The 21,887-nt window shown below is 31.9% G+C and overlaps 1 protein-coding gene across 5 annotated transcripts in view; it reads left to right on the top strand.

Annotated features, from left to right (window-relative positions):
- The window catches only part of LOC126970141 (zinc finger protein 135-like), a 147,744-nt gene extending 126,114 nt beyond the window's left edge, over positions 1–21,630 (top strand). For all 5 annotated transcript variants that reach the window (XM_050815885.1, XM_050815883.1, XM_050815884.1 and 2 more), the window contains 4 exons: positions 12,532–12,716; positions 13,834–13,999; positions 14,848–15,069; positions 15,562–21,630. In XM_050815885.1, coding sequence (XP_050671842.1) covers positions 12,532–12,716; positions 13,834–13,999; positions 14,848–15,069; positions 15,562–16,475 — 1,487 coding nt within the window. In that variant the 3' untranslated portion in view covers positions 16,476–21,630. The remainder of the gene's footprint in view (positions 1–12,531; positions 12,717–13,833; positions 14,000–14,847; positions 15,070–15,561) is intronic.
- The last annotated feature ends 257 nt before the right edge of the window (positions 21,631–21,887 follow it).

The following is a 21,887-nucleotide window of genomic DNA, read 5'->3' as shown; positions in this document are numbered from 1 at the left end:
ACATACGGTTTTCAATTCGCAAAAATAAAACTCCAAAAATTACCATAAAACATAATAGTATGATGAATTCCAAACAACTTTGTAGATAACTAATGGTCACCCTTTAACACGAATTCTCCGTAACCTTTGCCACAACCCAAAATTAAGCCCATAAAAAGTATAATAATAGTTATCGTTCGCCATATGCGCAGCCATTCATCAAATTCGTCACGTTTTGGACATCCGAAAAAAAATCGCCAGTTACCTGCGTTTTAATTTGCATAATAATAGTGACTATTCGGCTATTTTGGCGACCAGCTGCCGTTAAGGTCATTGTCCAAAGATTCTGATACTCAGGAAGGGTTGTATTGTCTCAATATCATTTTGTTTTTTTTTTTATGAATGTGTAAAGGGTGATACAATTTGCAGCCTATAGACAGACGGCTCTATAATTTATGATGTGCATAATTTATGGTCATACGTATCGGTTTCAGACATTTGTATGTCAGACCAGGTGACAGCATCAATGATGACATGTTAATCAGCTACCTAAAAAATTAATTTCGTTTTTTTATGATGATGATATGACAAACAGCGTATTATAGGTCATCACAGCCGGCCACAATCTCCTTCAACACCAGACGGTTTTTGCGCATATTAAAAGGTACCCAAATCGGATCATCCTGGAAATACCGCGGAAGGAAGCTCAATTCCATTGTTAGCCGTGTCTTGATGGACATTCTTGGATTCTTTATCTTTTAAAGGCATACAAAATACCAAAAGTACAATAAGCCAGTTTCAATTTTATTCGTAATATATATCTGTAAGATATTTTAAAATTTCTGAACATGTAGGCTCCAGTGCGAGTCTCCTTTTCACAGGATGCCCGCTAGATTATGGGTACTACAACGGCGCCTATTCAAGCCATGAAGCAGTAATGTGTAAACATTAGGTACTGTGTTTCGGTCTGAAGGGCGCCTCTGAAACTAGTGAAATTATTAGGCAAATGAGACTTAACATTCAGTCTCAAGGTGACGAGCGCAATTGTAGTGCCGCTCTGAATTTTTTGGGCTTTTCAAGAATCCTGAGCGGCACTGCATTGTAATGGGCAGGGAGTACCAATTACTACCAGCTGAATGTCCTGCTCGTTTCGTCCCGTGTTTTCATAAAAGAAAATGTAGATTAAAACCTAGTTAGCTAAGCTTGAATGCTCTTTGCTTATTTATTTTTTCCATAAAAATGTCACTTAGCTAATTACGAATGAGGAATCATTTCAATAGAATGCGAGTAACGGACACGAGTTCTAATTTCAAACCGGCGAACCGAAACTAGTGTTGCCAATAGAAAATAATAATTAAAAACGCATTGTGAACTAAAACTAACACAGATTCACAAAAGGTAAAGGGGTTGGAGGGTTAATTTATAATAGAAATACCTTTTGTGTCTCTAACGGTCAACTTTTGGGGTCGTTTTTTGTTTTAATTCATAATTTTGACATATTTTGTCTTCGGTCTATTTCCGGATGTGTTCTTTTTATACTTTTACTGATAGGGCGAACACGAGATTTGAATAGCTGTTTTACTTTAGTATGTACTAGAGTGTTGTATAAATATAACCTTTGGTAAACCATTTAAAATGTATATAATAAATTATTCCTTAATCAACTTGTCTCAATAATGGAATTCTATAAAATATAAACTATATATTTTTAATTGAGGTAAATAATATTATAATATCATTAAATGTACTTAAAACAAGTAAAAATCGGAGTAAAATTGACTAAACAAAAACTGTTGGAGTTTCTTTGAAATTTTATTTTATAATTTACATTTAAAATTCTGAAAATATACCCTCTAACATGGACGATAAATGTGTGAAAAAAAAAATTGGAGTGCCACCAAAAAGATTGAAGAAAAATTCGAATACCGAAAATTCACATACATACTGACGTCGAATTATGCATTCGCAATTGTGAACTAATTGCATCAACTACTTTCAAATGTAGAAACACCAAACGACGATCCTGTGACTCGCCAATCGAGAGGCAAATACATAAACTATTCATCCCAACAGACTTGTCAACTTTATAACTATTTAAAAAGCAATGGACTAGTTCAATGTTTTAAATAAACAAATATTTTATTCAACAAACCTTTTCAAACAGGCCCAACAACTAGATCACTCAGGTACCTAAAATAGCAGAAAGCAATGTTCTGTGTCAAAAGGTATTTTTAAATAATGTAAGAAAATAAAAGCGACGGAGAATTGCAATCTCTCAAATAAAATCTAAGTAGAGTTTTTAATCCTTAAGTGGATGTAAAGCGACTTGAGACACTCGAAATGAATAAAAATAGCCCGACTACGCCAACCTTTCCTCTGTTCTCGCGAACTTTGAATTAGGGTTGCCAAATCTAAATCTTCAATACTTTATATTACACAAAAACTAAATACTTTTCAATGAAGCCCAACCGTATAAAACGGAAACTGCCATTGAATTGAATTGAAAGAGATGGTTAAATCTTTCAAAAAATTTCCAAAATAATTGATGAAGTTTCTTTCATCTTGTTTACCATCTTAGCATGAATATTACTTACATACTTACTATGAATTCCTTAGATATTTCATAACTTTATCCATCCACTAATAACAAACATGAAAGCGAAACACTGTTTTGATAAGATTATAAAAATCACACACGTATTTCACTTATTTATAACATACTTATGTGTAAATTATTCCATGACATTTTCTCAAAGTATAACATTCCATCACTATTTTATTATGTCCTTACTAGCTGCAAGAGAATAAAAGTGATGGTACAAACAACTACGGAAACAAGGATCCTTATATATTTAACTTAGAACTTAAAATTTTAAGAGATGGTTTTACAGCACCATTTAGAATAAACTTTAAGTCGTTAGTGGCAACCCTATGTACAGACGGTGCAACTCGAAGAAAACTAACACTTTTGTTCTTTTTGCATTTTTCTTGTTGAAACACTTTTTGCCTCCCTCTCGCTCGCTTGAATCTTTTTACTCTCGCGTACCCTTTCAGTAGTTTGCTGGCTATCTTTCTTAACTTGACTGTTGAGAACTGTGAATGCTATTGAGACAACTTTAAACTAAAAATATATATTCTTTCATCGCATTTATTGTTTGTGAAGTTTAAAGCCATTTGGAATGCTATCGAATAATATGTAAATGTATCTCAAAGATTGATGTTATACTCAAACAAAGTAAGGCAATTAAACAGGCTTATTCTATTAACAATATTCTTAAACATAAAACTTATTATATAATTTGCTGTTTTTAATTTTTACATATTTTCTATATATATTCCAATTGGCAAAAGCAACTCCAAACTCTTCCAATCTTTCTTGAGTCTCTCTGTCATCTGTCACATCTACTCTGATACCATAATCCCACCTTCTTTGCGGTGTGTCCCTTTTTCTTCTAACCTTTCCTGAGATACATTTATTACGTTTCTTATGTTCTAAATGGTATTTACTAAAATTAAACTATGTTGGTATGATTTGCTTCTTTTGATTGCCTATATTTCAAATAATAACAATAACACCAATAATTGCCAGTAAAGTTGAAAAAAACTAGTTAAAGCGACTCCTCAGCATTCTATAATCTTTGAAAACTCCTTAAGTTTTTATTTGACCACTGAAGCATTCGCGAGATAGCAGTGTGGTTGGAATTAAAAAAAGCTCGGAACAGGAAAAAACCGGTGGAATCCAGTTGAGTCGAGATAAAAGTTGTTCGTTAACTTTTATCGTTTTAAATTTCTTAGGAAAAGTTTTGCTTTGGTTTTCTTATGGAAATGTGCACTAGAAATCTGCTGGAATAAACTGGACTTTTAACTATGACATAATTTAACATGTATTTGCCTGTTTGTTTTTATAGTGTTTTTTTTTTCGTTTAGATGTTTTCTTAATCTTATGTATTTGCGTTTAAAACGAATACTCACTGCTTCTCAAAGAACAATTAATATCTTATAGAAGAATTGTGAATTTGGAGCGCAGTATAGATCGTAGATTGGTATGAGTGAACGGGCTCCTTGTCACGTATAATTTCTTTAGTAAGGGCTGCCATGGTGATGCAGTACTTATGGAAAACTTGTAGTGAATGGAAAATTCATCTCATACCTGTTAAGTTCCTTAAGAAGATTTCTACAGTACAGCTAGCTCTAGGTTTATCAATATATTTCGGTAACAATACTAACATAGTTGATGAAAAATATTTTACTTATAGATTTACTGAAACATGTTAATCTATACTATAATATTATAAAGCTGCAGTGTTTGTTTGTTTGAACGCGCTAATCTCTGGTACTACTGGTCCGATTTGAATGATTCTTTCAGTGTTGGGTAGTCCATTTATCGAGGAAGGCTATAGGCTATGTTTTTTTTCAAAATTAGGGATCCGTAATAAAATTGCTATTTTGTAACACAAGGTGTAAAATCGAAAACCTATTTTTGCGTGCGCTGCAAAAAATTTGACAATAGAACAAAATGATGTACAGGCTATAATATAGGCAATATTTTATTACTTATAAAACTATCGCGTGAATTATACTTTATATGGCAAAACAACGTTTGCCGGGTCAGCTAGTAAATTAATAAAAAAAAAACAACAATGTGCTAACGTCACGTTAGATATTGTGTTATAGACAAAAATAACAGAAGGCTTATTCTATTTCTTCTCTCTATATAGGTTCAACGGAGTTTCTTATTGAAATAAATTGCGCATTGGATATTCAGCGATGATGTCTCCATGGAGTTAAATAACCAATAAATTCGTACAATTTTTATTAGTACCAGTTTTTGATTTCTGTGTTATATTGTAGCCTATATACATAGCAAATTCTGCAGAGAGTTTAAAAATAACAATATTGCAGCTACGTTTGACATATTACTGATACAATTTGTACCGTTCAGTACCTTTAAGAAGAAGAATCCGTACAGAATGACCTCGTCCGCCTGTCCGTTTGATTGTCACGGCCTTTTTTCTCAGGAAGGGAATGAGTCGCGGTTGAAAAGTGATATTAACATCAAATTTACACATTAGCTCGGTTCGTTGAAGCTGTAACTACATAGTCACATGAATAATGTCTCAGTTTTCTTATCATTCACGACGTATAGAACTGTCATGAGCAGTGTTTTATTTTCAAATAATTCAAATATTATGTAAAGCCACAGCGGGTGAGCTTGTATTTTAGAAACTTATATACAGTTACGTAAAGCTAGATAAATTTAATATCAGTATCAAGTTATTTTACGCGTCCATTACAATTTTCGTTCCAAAATCGCAGCGCAACGCATAAAATTAATTTCATAATAATGCCCATCGGAAATTTAAATTATTGGACATCCCACCCTCACCCCACTTGTGGGGTTGGCTTTGGGTCACGCACAGCCCAACTATTCCTCCCCAACTAAGGGGTGGTTAAAAAATATAATAGTATTCCACCTGCGCTGGGGGCATTCTGTCGAGAATTGACGCGTATGTACGCCGCCATTTTATGCGACCATTACGCCATTACGTGAAAATAATGTGTTTATTTAAATAATATTATAATAATTGACATACGCGTTGTTGTATCACCATATCGTACTGAATACTAATAATATATTTGAATTATAAAGTTTATTGAAGTAAATTTCCTATTTACTTTGACGTACCTAGCAATACATTTATAACTGACTAAATACCATAGGAAAATCTCATTATTTTAAGCTTGGAGATAGAAAAGCTAAAGCCTTATAGCTAATAAACATTGTCCGCTAGCACTTATTACTTTTTTCGTAAAAGTGTCGATCCTTTTCGTCGTCTCTGTCTAAACGGTAGAGTATCCATAACAGACAGACAAAATGTTCACTACTCGCTAGACACATAAGCTAAGGAGATTTAAAATTAATTCATCACATTATCATCTTTGTATCAAATCACATGGATTATTAAACGTGAAAACATCTTCGTATGCAATGAAATGGCGCGTAAGACGCGTTCCAAATTCAAAAATAACGCACGGCGTGAGCGTCGGAGTATTTTCAAATTTTAAACATAAAGTTCTAGAATACTTCTGACAGTGTGAGTTTGTTAAACTTTTTTGCTAAAGATATATACTATTAGTAACTATGTATTGGTCTGATGTTTAAGCAGAGCTGAATCACATAATGAAATAAAAAGATAGGCGTGTACTATTTTCTGGTTTTACATATATAATACACAAAACGGGCAAAATGTTTCTATAAATACGATCACAATGGTTAGAATTTTATTTATAATTGTATGGAGATTCGAGATAGATAACTATTTACATATACAACTGTAAAATCAAATAAGGTAAGATTTTCATGAGTAAATCTAAACAAAGAATGCAAAAACCCACGCATTTCGAGAGGTAATGTTAGTAGGGAAGTACTTTTGTATGTAAATGCAATGCGTAGGTTTAGCGCGACCCGTCTAGACTCAAGAGAACCTAGATTCAGACATACTAGGCTAGTTACGCGGTTTTCACTCTAAAAAGTAATAGTATTGATTTTGTCACGTTTAATCCTTATTCAATAGATTCTAAAATTGTTGTGTTACCTATATACTATACAGAACGGTTTACCTCAGGTAGGTAGGTTTAGCCATTTATTAAATTATTGTGACTATTTATAATAAATGTTGCCATTCAAAAATTTATTATAATATGTACCTAGTTATTAAAGCATAATAAATAAAACAAAGACGTTGATATTCGGCTGATTTTGAAATTTGAATTTGAATTTGGAATTCGGTTCCAAAAAATCATTCAATGTCTTACTTTAATTGATTACCATTGAATCAATTCAATATTCATAAAACGGGATATATTTCATCCAATATCGTAAATATAAGTGCCTATATTGTTAAAATGCTGTATGTACGTAACAGCTTCATCTGGAGTATTTAGTCATCTTTTGGATGGTCATTCTACATATTTAAGCCATATATAATATTAAATACTTCTTCTATAGCTTCACTGAATGCTAATACATATTAAAATACTTGTTGTTATGTAATCAGGCTCCTAAAATATCTAAAGATTATTAAGGCCAAATAAAAGCCAGTAGATCTACTAGGAAACATAAATTATATTTGCAAACTTTATGCGTTCCATTGATAACTTCAATAAAACCCCATATTTTATTGATACATTCATTATTTTCGGTAATATATATAAATATTTCTCGCATTAAAATTATTCACATAATTTAAATAAACATTAAACATATTGTTAGTGGATAGAATCCTTTGCGAACTAACAAACTGTGCTAAGGCAAACACCTTTCCCTTTACATTTATTCATAGAGAAATAACAAAAATAACCATAGACTAACCGACCATTATAAAAAGACCGCTGACTCTTAATGTGTGGCTTAAATAGATTATAGGAAGAGAGGTCTTATAAGATTGGTGGTGTTTACGCGTAGGTTGTATGGCTTGAAAAATGGTTGGCCGGTTACAATAGTATAGAGAACGGTGAACCCGGAAGAAATATTTGCCCATAGACAAGATTTAATCTGCGCGGGAACTTGATTCGATTTTTGAAATCTAATTGGAATGATAAATTTTGTTTCTGTTACATACTCCAATATGATTTAGCGTTTAGACTTTTTAGTTTTCTTATAAGATTATGATTTAGTGCAATTAGTAATTTATGATAACAATTTGTAAAGTGATTTATTTATTAGATATATTTCGCTTATATTCTCAATTATAAAGTGTTTAATAACAAGAGCTTAGAACACATTGAAGTTATGTCACATTAAAAATAAAACTAATTTCATAATATTAGTTCTTTTTTATTTCGTGAAGTTAAAGTTAATCTTAGATATAGAATTTTTGGTTTGCCATCACTGAATTTTGTTGGTATAGTATTTTATTTTAATTAAATCGTATTATTTAATAAAAGTATTTAGTTCATAGAATACGTACCTACTATTTATTGTCTTTCTATCTATCTGTTTTAATTTCTCATTTATTAATAATTATTAAATGGGAGGACAATAATATATTGAAATTGCAAAACAAAAACCTTTGTGTCTATAACTTCAATGGTAGCTAGTTTCATTTACAGTCCAACTAAAGAGTTCACAATAGTAAATGTAGGTTTATGATTCATACTAAGACATTTCAAACCATTTTGTATCCTTTAAAAGATAAAATGACCTTATTGTTAATAAGTGACGTGGACCGTTATCTATAAACCATATTTCGCTGCGAAGATAATATATCTTATTCCATCCATAGTAGGAAATAATATCTTTCTTTATGCATCAATGTGTGTACGCATTCTTCCCGAACATGCAAAAATACACACACATACAAACCATACGTGAAAAGACAACGTTTATTGTATGTGTGCTCGTGCCAAAGTCTAAGTGTGCGTGCGTTCAATGACCTACGCTTGCAGTACAGGCTAAAAGTATGCGTTGCTTTTATTATGGTTTTATTTTAAAAATGGAATCGGTCATCGTTGGGTTAGGTCGCGGTTGCGGGTTATTCGGTGAACGGTCACTGGCCGGTGGACGTCATTTAGCGCCCAATTTATAAGCAATATTTCGTGTACAGCTTCCGCTTTCTCAAACATGCAAATTTTAAATATGGAACTGCCGTCGTCGTTGAGCTAGGTCATGTATTCTGTGAACGTCGGTCGCTGGCCGGGTAGAGGACATTGGGTTCTAAATTTAAAATTATTTTATTCAAATCTACCACTTCCTCTCTCCTCAACTGTTTTTGAAATCAATAATAATTTTGAAAATTAAAATGCAGTTGGAAATTAATGCAATATGTTGATTTTAAAAACGGAAATGACGAACAGGGTCAGAATATTTTAACGTCACGTGTTCATGACCGTTGACCCGTAAGGAATCGTTCCAATTTTAAAAAGTACTTACATTTTTAACGTTACCTCGATAAACAATTCGACATATATTTTTGAGTAAGGTCGTGACTTTTGACATAGATTATTATTATATATAGATATTTAAGGATGCATATTATTATGTTTTTATTTGAAACACTTATGGTATGTTACAAACTGTCATTATTTCCCGCCATTTTAGACATGTATTTAGGTTATCAAATAACTGTCTATTATTAGTATAATAATAAAAATATAAAACGTTAAAGAATTATTTATTATATTATTATGAACGAACATAACTGCATTTTTTTTATCATTAAAATGTTTTATTAATCATAATTTTATTTCATCAATAAATAACAACATACAAAATATAGAAATTAAATTTTGTACCAAATTTTAACTATATTTTTGTAAGTTAAAACATAGTTGTTTATTCGAAATATTTAGCATCGTTATGTACTTTTGTTGAGGTCATTTACTTTGGTTACCTTGGACTTCTGAAGCCATTATGTATACTATAGTATAATAATATATTTATATTGCTTATAGAGACAAATATTTTTTTTTACAAATATTTTTTTAACTTTATAGTCGGGTTGGGCCAGGTTTGGCGTGCATGAAGAATTTCTAATGTAGGTTAGAATGTATATCTTTATCTATCAGCTTTTTAAATAAAAAAAAAAGAAAATTATCTTCAAAAAGCAAATTACACTAACATACTAAATTAAAAATTTATTTATAAATACTACTTCTCCACAGCTAAATTTATAAGTAATCCGACAGCCTGGGACTAGATTATGATTATTTTATAGCAATAGCAATAGCAATGACAATACAATATTGTATATTTGATTAATAATAATAATAATAATATTGACACACATTTACACAAATTATCTTGCCCCAAGTTAAGCATATATAGCCTGTGTTATGGGTTACAAGACAATTATTAATTTAATACAATATACTTACTTAAACATACATAAATTCATATAAACATACATAAATACATTTAAACATCCATGACTCGGAAACAAACATCTATATTTACTATATAAATGCTTGCACCTACCGGGATTCGAACCCAGGACCTCTAGCTTAGTAGGTAGGATCGCTAACCACTCGGCTATACAGGTCGTCATACATATACATTAAAGAGAGCGCAAATAAATGCTGGGAGTTTCTTGCGCCGCTTCTTCTCTCTCAGAGCGCCATTTGTTTCCGAAGCGGTGTCTAGTAGTGTCTAGTATATTAGAAATGACATCAAAAATAATTCTAAATGAATCAATTTTGAGAAAAACGGGACCCTAAAATTGACACATAATAAATATATTTATTGGTTATTAGTTTATTATAGCCGGCTGTAACAGAACCGGTATGGGTGGCGGTTAATATCGTCCAGATATCTCAATAATCCATCATTTTACAGTTTTAATTAATAATGTTATTATACATAACATTCTAGATAACTTATTGATAGTGTATGGTCTATCTTATAAACTTATGATTTACTTTATAACAATTAGCTTCGTACTAGAACTGTATGTATTTGTTTGTTTTTTAAATTATTTATTCACTGATTCAAATAAATCGTTTACCTTTAGATGAGTGAAAACTACATCCAAAACCGGTATTTTTTTAATGAAAATAAGGGACGAGATGAGCAGGACTTTAGAATGCAGTGCCGCTCAGGATTCTTGAAAAACCCAAAAATTCTGAGCGACTCTACAATTGCGCTCGTTACCTTGAGATATAAGATGTTAAGTCTCATTTGCCCAGTAATTTCACTAGCTACGGAGCCCTTCAGACAGAAACACAGTAATGTTTACACATTACTGCTTCACGGCAGAAATAGGCGCCGTTGTGGTACCCATTATCTAGCTAAATAGAGTTTAGTTGTTCTCACCCTACCTATTTGCGATGTAAGTACCTATGCATTTTGTTCATCAACGGTATGCATTGTAGCACAGTCAACAGAGCTTTGAGAGTCGAATTGTTTTAAAAACAAATATTGGCGGAATTAATTAAGAATTAAAGAAGAATTACTAAAGAAAACTTAAATCATTTGTATAATTATGGATTTCCGCAAAATAACGCCTAATTCAATAAATTGCAAGTAATTGCAATTTACAAATAATTTTTATTTTAAATTAGAATATTATAAAGGGCGCCGTAGCAAGTGAAATTAATGGACAAATGAGACTTTACATTTTTGTCTTTTTCAATAATCCTAATTCTTTTCAATTACCATCAGCTGGTCGTACCTACTGCTCGTCTCGCTCCTTCTAATATATAAAATTCTCTTTTCATGGTGTTTTACATCTATTTTTCATCCCCCTAAATGTTAAGGGTGGTCCACACGAATTTTATAATTTTAAATTTTTCGACATTTTTTTTTTAATTTGATTGATTATGAGTCAGCATTAAGAAATACATACAACTTCAAATTTTCACCCATCTACAATCAACAGTTATTTTTGTATCGCGATTTTAATATCGGCAATACAACGTTTGCTGGGTCAGCTAGTATTGTCGTAAAAAAATGATTGATTGATATTCAGGGTGTAGATAATAATAATATTTATATGTTTATATCTAGAACAAATAGAAAGATAAGAATATTTGATTAATGCAATTAATGGTAATTAAGGTGACAATTTAATATATTTATTCGAACAATGATATCATTGTAATAAAAAAAATTTTTTTTGATGTTGTTATACCCTCAAATGTGTTGAAAATGGAAATTGTAAAGAAAATGCTAATATCTAAGGCTTTGTAAATAGCATACGTGTAATTTAACTATTTAGGCTGATTATTACGCCATACTCTAAAATATTCATGTGTTTTAAATTACTTACTTATAATAATGTTATAATTCTAACTGCCTCACGAACTATAAATCACAAATGGTCAAATAATAATGTTGACACACTTTTACGCAAATTATTTAACCCCAAGCTAGACATTGTTTGTATTATGGGTACAAGGCAATGATATATTTAATACGATGTAAAACATCCATATTCATCATATAAATGTTTGCGTCTACGACAATTCGAACCCGGGACCTCTAGCTCAGTTGGCAGCGCTACATTAACCACTGAGCTATATGGATCGTAAACATAAGAACCAAAAAGAGCTTGTTCTCGATCTTTCTGGTGCTTCATTCTCGAGAAAACTGTGAACACAAACAATTCCTATCTCTTTCTATATTTTTTTTATTTAATATCAAATGTATGGTCTTCGATTGTGAAATTTTCGTCCATTCTGTCTCATTGTACAAGTTTATTAATTACAAAAATTCTTTGAAATACAATAAATCAAATTAACAGTCTTATAACTAGTATTTAATGTTTGAAATTTCATTGGTGTTTTTAACATAACTTTTTACCTGCTAAGACCATAGATATATTATCCCACTGACGTTAGAAGACTAATATGAAATGGATTAGTGGAGAGAGAGAGAGTGTTAAGAATATAGTGTGTAAAGGGTAATTTAGTGATTGTCTGTCATAGGAAAGTGGCTTAACATTATGAAAGCCGATTTATTTATTAAAATAGGCCTCAGTGAATGCTAAAATAGTATTAGTGACGTCATTTGTAACTTAAGTTATGGCAAGACTAACGGAAATAATTATGTTTTAGGTGAACGCCCATACAAGTGCCACTTACCCGACTGCGGAAGAGCCTTCATCCAGCTCTCGAACCTTCAGCAACATCTCCGAAACCACGACGCTCAGGTCGAACGGGCCAAGAACAGACCCTTTCATTGTAACATTTGTGGCAAAGGTTTTGCGACTGAAAGCAGCCTGAGAACACATACAGCCAAGGTACGTATCAAAATGGTATAAAACCTCTTTGGATCAAATGGTTTATTCCAATTTAAAAAAAATCAAGCAAAATAAATCCGCTTTAGCTCAAATTTTGATTATTTCGATTTTAAACTTATTCAAATGTTTTCTATTAAATGCTAACTGTGAAACCTTATTGAATAGGCTTTGTTTTAATTGTAATTATTCAATATTCAGTAGTACGTCATTATGAAATTAATGTAATAAAATTTTTAAATTATTTTATGTTAGCGCAGTGTCATTGCAAATGAGAAGAAGAGAGTCCACGTCTTAGTGACAATAATGTAATAAACGTTAATATTAGATGTTTGTTACGTTTGTAATATGGCATTTTAGGTCAAACTTTACTGGTATGCTATTGCTAGTGGTGGCGTCTTGGAGCGGGTAGTCCCCTTCCCTAAAATATGGTCGAGGGAGGCGATGGTGTGTTTAATGTGTGGATGAATGCATCTACTGTAATAGATAACACTTCTTTTTTTAATGTACTTTTATTTTAGACTTACTCGTGTAAGTTATTGAACATTTCACTTCAAATATTTTTGTTGCATCATTATGAAGCTGTCATTGAGTTTCTTGCCACTTGAAAAAAAAACTTTTGAAATTCATTAGTGTCATTTCGTTGATCAGATGAATAAAATGAGTTTGATTTTATTTGATTAACTGTCGTGAAGGTAGTTAAGTAGTTTTGTAAAATTTATTCGTTTCATAAAATTATATGAAAAGTTCGTCTACGATTCGCATGTTCAAGTTATTTCCAAGATCTACATTATTATCTATTGTCATCATTTTTGTTTGTTCGATTTATACATGTTAATTTACATCATTTTGTTCTTTATTTGAATTCAAAATTCTCTTTGGCTGTTATATTTTATTTTTAGTAAAGGCAAGCTTTTATTATAATTCAGTGACTTGTTCTTTCTTATTTCATATGTATTTCTTGTCTGGTACTAAATTTGTCAAAATTTAATTAACATATAAGTAAAGGCTTGTTTTTAACTGTTTAAATTGATTTCAAAATTCCATTTCGAATGTACTATATTGTTTTACGATGACGCTAATTATTCCACTATGCCATCCCCACCTTCCGGTGGAACAGGAGCTTCAGCTGCACCTTGGTGTTTTGCAGCAACACGCAGCGCTAATGATCGGTGGTGCCACAGCAACACCATGCCCCATATGCCACAAAGTGGTTTTCGGTGGCGAAGCACTCGTTGAACATATGAAGAACACGCACAAGGACCCTAACGCGTCCGGTGTTGCCAGTAAGTTTCCGGACGCCATTTTGTTACCAAGGAACTTCATCTATTACCATAGATTAAGTTTCTTTTTTAGGTACGATAGACTAAGGTTAAAATACATATAATGTATAAACCTCTTTTGTGAAAGCGCTTTTTATAAAACTAGGCTTAATATATTATTTCCCAGAGTAACCTAGAGATTTCTTAAGTTTTAGGCTGAGTCATTATATGAATGTGTGCGCTACTACAGAAGAGATTTATTAGCATGTAAGTGAAGCCACTGGAAGCTTGTTAAATTGCTATCTATTCTTTTACTGTCTCAAATGAAATATATGGTTAGTGTTTTACAATGGCGAAACGAAAAAGCTTCCAGCTGGCAAAAAGCCATAAGGGGTGTTGGTTTTAAAAATCAACGGTAAACCGAAAATGTATCGTTTCCATAAAATAATAGTTTTAGTAAATAAGCAAGCCATTAGCGTCGTTTGTTATTGTTTCGTCTTTTAGAAGGGGTTGGATGTTTTGCAAACATTTCTTGTTTTAGACGATTCTTCGTTTGGCGTTGTATGTGCGTTGTCATAACATGTATTGTTTATATATCTTATAGCTCGACGATTTACGACATTCTTCGAGACGCAGTTCAGTTAATTTCTTGTTTCTACAATTAAGTTGACGGCAAGCTTTCATTAAAACTGTTGGCTTTGTTGCATTATTAACAACATCAATTAGATGAAAATATTCTGTTTTTAGACCGCCAACTGTTTTATAAAGGTTGTCGTGTATTATTTTTGCACTAACATGTAAACTAACGGTTTTTTTTTCTTTTTTCCCTCCTTTAACCTACTAACCTATCCAATTCCTGGTGTTGATGGTAGGTCCGCCCGCCACATCACCATACCCAGCGCAAGCTAAACCTGTTGATCCTTATATAGCGAAGCGGAGGACTGCGAATCATCCGTGTCCTGTTTGCGGGAAGCATTACGTAAATGAGGGTTCCTTGAGGAAGCATCTCGCCTGTCATCCAGAAACTCAACTCACAAGTGGTCTACGAATGTGGCCCTGTTCTGTTTGCCAAGCTGTATTTACACATGAGAGTGGTAAGTTGGATTCATTTTATATTGACCCAGAAGCGATGATAATTTGGAGGAATCATAGCATGATCTGAGAGTAAAAAAAGACTTCGACTTGTAGAGAGATCAAAGATGGCAAATTTATTGTGTTTTATATTATTCCATACATATAACGGCAAAGTAAGTGACATAGAAAAGATTACTATATTATAATAATAAAATAGCATAAAGAAAAATTCTTTCTATGGAAGATATTATTCGTTCAGGGTCAGTTGACCCATGTATTATGTATAGGTATGATGTACTCTACGAAATTGATGATATTTATTTAAATGATTATTTTGGCATTGCTTAGTTGGAGGCAACTATCAGCAAACAACTCGTTGACTACTTCTGTAAAAACTATTCATTCAAAAGATTAAAAAAATATCAAAATACATCTTATTTATAGGTACAAAAAAGGATTTGAAATTCTTATATTGATGAGTTAAATAAACATTTGATATTGGATGATTTCAGGTCTACTCTCACACATGGAGCATATGAGAATGGAACCGAAACATCAATTCGCAGCGCAGTACGTCCTATCCCGAGCTGCCGCAGAAAGACGAGAGCGGGACATTCTCGCGGCAGTCTCAGCATCCGCCGGTGGTTCTGGTCTACTCAACTTGGCCCCACCGTCACCAACTCATTCAGACTCATCATCGAATGGTCGCCTGTCTTCCTCAGCTGGCTCTGAAGCTGGGACTGCGGTAAACAAACTCTCTGACTTACTCCGATCTAATAACGGTCACCAATATGGCGATGAAAGAGTCGCCGCCATTGCAGCAGCCGCAGCCAATATGATGGCTCAACCTGGAGAAGGACCCAATCCAGTGCAAGTAGCAGCGGCTAATTTGGTGACAGCAATGCGCCAACAGTTAGCTCGTGGTGATCCAGTACAACAACCCACAGAAACTCCAGCTCCAACGGAAGCCGCACTTAGAATCCAACAAGCTGAAGCATTGCTACGAAGCCAAGCCGAAGCATTACGGTTGGCCGTCACACAAGCGGCTGCTGGACATAACTCGGAAAACCCCAGTCCGTTACGTCATAACGGTTTTCCACAACCAAGTGACGTAAGTGGACAATTGTCTCCGGAATTAGTGGAAGCATTCAGAATTGCGCAGGAACAACGCCTGGAACAGGCTCTGCGGTTGCACGATCCTAGAATGCTAGGATTTAATTTGCCATCTCCTGTGCAACAAGCTGCCCAGCAGGCTGTAGCTGCCCAGCAAGTCGCACAAGCTCAAGCACAAGTCCAAGCTGCTCAAGCAGCACAAGCTGCTGTTCAGCAGCAACAGCACATGCAACAAGCCGCACAAGCCGCGCAGCAAGCCGCACAACAAGCCGCCCAGCAAGCAATCCACCTCCAACAAAACCCTCAGCCGTGAAAGTTCACCTATTACTAATCCGACGCGATTCCGTTTCAATATTTTTACCGCGAAATTTATTATACACATTAAATGCATATATTTTTGAATGGAAATTTATTTTGGATGGAGCGTGAAATGTTATCGCCTCTGATTAGTGATTGAGTTTTTTGTTTCTAATGATTTTTGGATACAAAATTAAAAATAGTTGGCTAAATTATACAGTGATTATGATAAATTTAGATAGTCTATCTGGTGTAAATAGAATATTTAGATGAAACGAAATTTGTGTACATAATATTAATAAATGTACCTTAATATAGAACGAAATGGAACAAAAACTCGCCGATCAAATTAGGGGTAGGGTCAAATGACGTCATAGCTACTTCAGTGCAATTTTGGTGGCTTATCGTTGAGTGTTTTATTTGATGTTTATGATTTATTGCAATAACTTAGTGTAAAGTGTGCTCTGATTCCATGGGACATTTTGTTACTACTTCGATAAGGCTCTAAAAGCAAAATAAATTAACAGACAAGAAATTCTTGTAACAATTTAGAAGTATATAGTATATTTGAAATAGTTACAATACGACTATTTGTACAGATGATGGAATTAGAAAGTTGTTATTCAGCCAAATGTGGCCTTTCCTAGCTTATTTTTTTTAATTATATACACCAGGAACTCTGTGAATCAGGCGAAAGATATTTATGTGCCAAAATAATCGCACAGAATCGCATTTAGCGAATGAGCAATATACTGTTGCAATATATTTCTGTTATATTATTTAGTTTTTCTTTTAATTCTATTTTCACGCAATAACACGCCTTATGCTAGTCAAGTTCGCACGAATCTGTTTACAAATCAAAATTTTATTTTATTTTCTTTATTAAAAATCCTTTATTTATACTTTGGCTTGAAAGAGTTTTATATTGCCATATTAGAATAATGTTTGTAAATAGCTAGGCGTATCGCACAATGTTGATGCTTCTGTTTGTAATCTAAAGGATATTTTATTTTATTATAATATTATGAATTATTTTTGAAGAATTATCTTATATTGTTTACATTTTATTTGTATTGTTGTAAATAAGTAAATGAATTATGTTTTACAAGACTGCCGTTTTTGTTATACTCTGAAGTATTCATGAAAACAAATAGCGATTATTCACCGAATAAGGACGTAACTTAAATACTTAATCAGACGAACGTCGAAATAGAACTTCGACAAGTGTGTTGAAAAGACACGAGACATTCTTTCATACACGGACTCAGACGAAGCCCATATATTTATTTTAATTTACACATTTTTCACATTAAATATACAATAGCCCACATCATGATCTTCGATCATGTTGCTCATACAACAAGATTCATAATCATGTTGCTCAAACAACAAGATTCATAATCATGTTGCCAACCCAACAGCAACGTAAGTTGCAGTAATAGTTTTATAGTTTACAATATTAAAAATTACAAAATCCTCCCAAATTTGCAAAAAAATGGAAGGATTTTGTAATTATATTAAGAATGTCAAGTGTTGCCGAATATTCTTTAATATTATCATCATGTATTATACATTAAGTGTCAATATGTATGGATAAGCACTTTAATGTTATGTTTATTCATATACATTGGCAGTTCTACTTATAATCGTATAGGTAAGGTAAGGTAAGCTGATTTTAATGTACGTAATTATTTCATTCTTAAATTAATACCGATATCGGAACAGTCGTAGTAAGATGACTGTTAGATATCGACTTAAACTGAAAAATAATGCAATAGCCCAAATCGTTTATGGTTTTTATCGTGACATTTTATGTGAATGACTTTATTTATTAATTGTTGTTTTCATCGTTCTTTGTTGTTTATTTACAAATGCAAAAAGTTTCGGCCAATTTTACTTATGATTTGGAGTGAACTGGTAAGTATTGACGCGATGGATAACAGATGATTTCTAGGAAACGTGAGACTTTACAATTTTACTGGAAAATACAGAAATTTCGACTGAAAATAAAATTGTTGCAAACGCAACTACGTGAACGGATCGCTATTTATATAAAAAATGAATTTCTCAATAAATTTTAATATATTAATAAATTTAATATAACAACAAAAGAAGTTCCTATGAATATTGTATAAATGGTATTGTTTTAAATTAGGTCGTAGTAGAATGAAAAATTTATGGACGTTTGGTATTTTTAAAGTTAATTATAAACCATCGTTTAAAGACGAACGTAATTATGCTCGTGAGTGCGAGTTGTACAAATAAAATTGAAGCACGGATCGTGTCTCCTACATTAGATTTTTAGAACAAGTTACGTTTCCAGAAAAGTGTTCAAATCTTAATTTTTGAGTCAGAATTCTTGCGGCGCGGCATATTTGTTAGAGATTCTATTTTCGAAGTTGCAAATTTATAATCAGGGTTAATTTAGACGATAAAAAAATATACAAAAATAGAACGGCAACAAGAATACTGATTCAATATAATATATATGTTCTGTGATCATCAAGATGGAATAGTTATAAAAGATCGTGTCTGCAAATTGACAAAGTTATGTTTAAGTTTTTGACGATTAAATTTTTTAATGTTGAAATAAAAAAAAGATAAGAATTGTAAAATTTTTTCTACATTTATTTTATGATGAAATTCCATAGATAAGCTGTATATTATATGAAGCCTAATTACAGTTTATATGCGATGGAAGTCGCTCGGACGATGGAATGGAAAATATAGTCATAAGACTTTACATGTCATATTTTCCAGTCTTTCAATTTTTAATAACAATAGTACTGGGTTCTGTTAATGTAAATGTACGGAAAATAGAATTCCGTATGATTCTTCATATAAATGCGCTGTTGGTGAGTTTTCATTGAGAAATGTTCGCGACGTAACATACGTTATAGTTTTATTGGCTTTTGATATTAATGATAATAATTTTATATGTTTCTGTTACTAGGATAATGAGTTACATTTATTAATCGCTGTATTAACAACATGAGACGTATAGAATCTGAAAAATCTAAAATATATTAACATTATTGTGGTTGAAGAGCGTAAACGGTGTAAAGTATTCTTTTATACCTGCTTAGGAATAGTTATTCGATTCATCAAAATCAAAAAAAAAAAGAATAATGTCTTAAAAATAAATTAAGTACTACAAAATCGTGTAATACTTGCATCCCTAAAGCAAACTTACAATCTGAAAAGGTCTAATTTAGATAACCACATCGCTAATCAAATAACTTTGTGATAGGGACTAAAACTAAAAAGTATAAAACTAGTAAGGTTCTGGTATAAATAAACCTGAAAAATTAAACAACAAACAAATTTCATTGAATATTAAAAAGAAATAATAAGAAAAATGATATGTGTAAATTTCTAGTATTAATTTAAAATCTACTTCAGAAACAAGAGAATGCATAAAATTTAAGGATAAAAAATATCCGTTTATTGCTTTCTTTTAGAACATAGCTATCAAGAATGCAGTTTCTCGAAATTTTTTAATATTATAAATTAATTAAATTGACTTATAAATAAAATATTAAATGGGATTTTTAAATAATAATATCTTCTCATTGCAAAAGACTATAATGGCGGTTATCAGGTTGTATTTTGCTATATAAAATATAAAGTGGACTTCAAATAACATCAATTATTAAACAACAAATATTATTTATGTTGTCCAGTCGTACTGTTAGCATAGAATTCGCGTCCATCAAGCGATTACATTACATTTTTTATTTGTTATAAAATATTGTAGTCGGATCTCAACAACGACAATAATTGTTGTTGATCAAACAGCAACGTGTCTTTGTAACAACAACTTTCTGAATCCGGCAACAATGTTGCTTGTTAAGTTTTTAAATAATACATTGCTGTTGATTTGAATTACTCATCCTAATTGACTGTTAATGTTTTAATTTTGATGCTTCGTCGTTTTTGTTATGATTGTCTGCTCTTTTTTAAATACTTAGCCAAATATACACATTTATTCGTAAGTTAAGTGTAGTCAGGATAACCAGGTTTTCAATTTTTAACACAAGTAGTAGTAATTACATGTATTCTTATTGTGTAAGTTAGTTATAAATGTAATGTAATTGTGGACTCGTTTGTAACTGATATCTATTATGGACGAGTTCAGTATAATGCGGAATAAAGCATAATAATTAATAATAAGCTCATACTCCGTGTTAAGTAGTGAACAACGAAAAAATCATAAATACAAAAAAAGTACTTAATGTAATAGTTAATATTGGTGTTTATCGGGTGAAAACTCATAGAACCGTCGCGAGCATTTCTGGGTGTTAACAGATCAAAATATGAAAAATTAAACGAAAATGTGTTATTTATTAAGAATGGAGGAAACGTTTTTGCGTATAAATTATATTTCAGACTTGATAATTAAATTTATGGATGTGAATATAGGCCAACAGCGCATTAGTTTTCTTATGTAACGCCTATCCTCAATAATGTCACACGGGCATTTTCGTTGTTTGAATTTGAACAACAACTTTCATCGAATAACGGCGGAATACATAAAATTACGCCGTATTCTATTTTTAAAATTTCAAAATCCTTTAATCGGTGTATTCTAGTCTTTATTTTATTCTTTGTGATAGTGTCGTGATGAAAAATTCCAAATTCAAAATTTGAACATTTTTAGGCATTGTAAAAATTTGGAAGCGTTTGTATAAAAAATTCAAAATTATGTAACATGTATTTCGGCTATGTATTTAGGCGTAGTATAAATTTTAGGCGTCGAAATTGATATTTGGCATTATGATAAAATAAAATGTATATAATTTAGAAATGTGCAGTGTTTGATGTTTAGGAAATATGAATTTAACGACATTCATCCCTTCTTTAGTTACGTCTGTATAGAGTTATTTAATTATAGTTAAGTTAATTGTGTTTACTATGATGCCATGTTTAAACTTAATTTAAGTCTTGATGTGTTTATAAAATATTATCTTTATTTTTGTAGAAGTTATTTTTATTCAACTCATAGTCATATTTAGTTAAGTTTTAACTATAATTTAACTTTGAACAAAATTATTAACCGTAACTTTATGATTTAACAACGCAAAATGCTTATTGTGTCATTAAAATGAGAATATTAATTATTGCCGAGACGGTTAGCTATAATTATTTAAAAAAATAAAAACAATGATTGATGTGAGTGTTTTCTTTAATATTTATATTTTTTAACGACAGTAAGAGATGAGACAAGCAGGACATTCAGCTGATGGTAATTGTTACGCCCTGCCCATTAGAATGCAGTGCCGCTCAGGATTCTTGAGAATCCCAAAAAATCTGAGTGGCAATACAATTATTGTGCTCGTTACCTTGAGACATAAGATGTTAAGTCTCATTTGCCCAGTAATTTCCATGCTACGGCACCCTTTGGACCGAAACACAATAATGGTTACAC

The sequence above is a fragment of the Leptidea sinapis genome, chromosome 20 (assembly GCF_905404315.1).
Source record: "Leptidea sinapis chromosome 20, ilLepSina1.1, whole genome shotgun sequence".
In the NCBI taxonomy this organism is placed as follows: domain Eukaryota; kingdom Metazoa; phylum Arthropoda; class Insecta; order Lepidoptera; family Pieridae; genus Leptidea; species Leptidea sinapis.
This window is presented reverse-complemented; position numbering and strand designations above follow the sequence as displayed.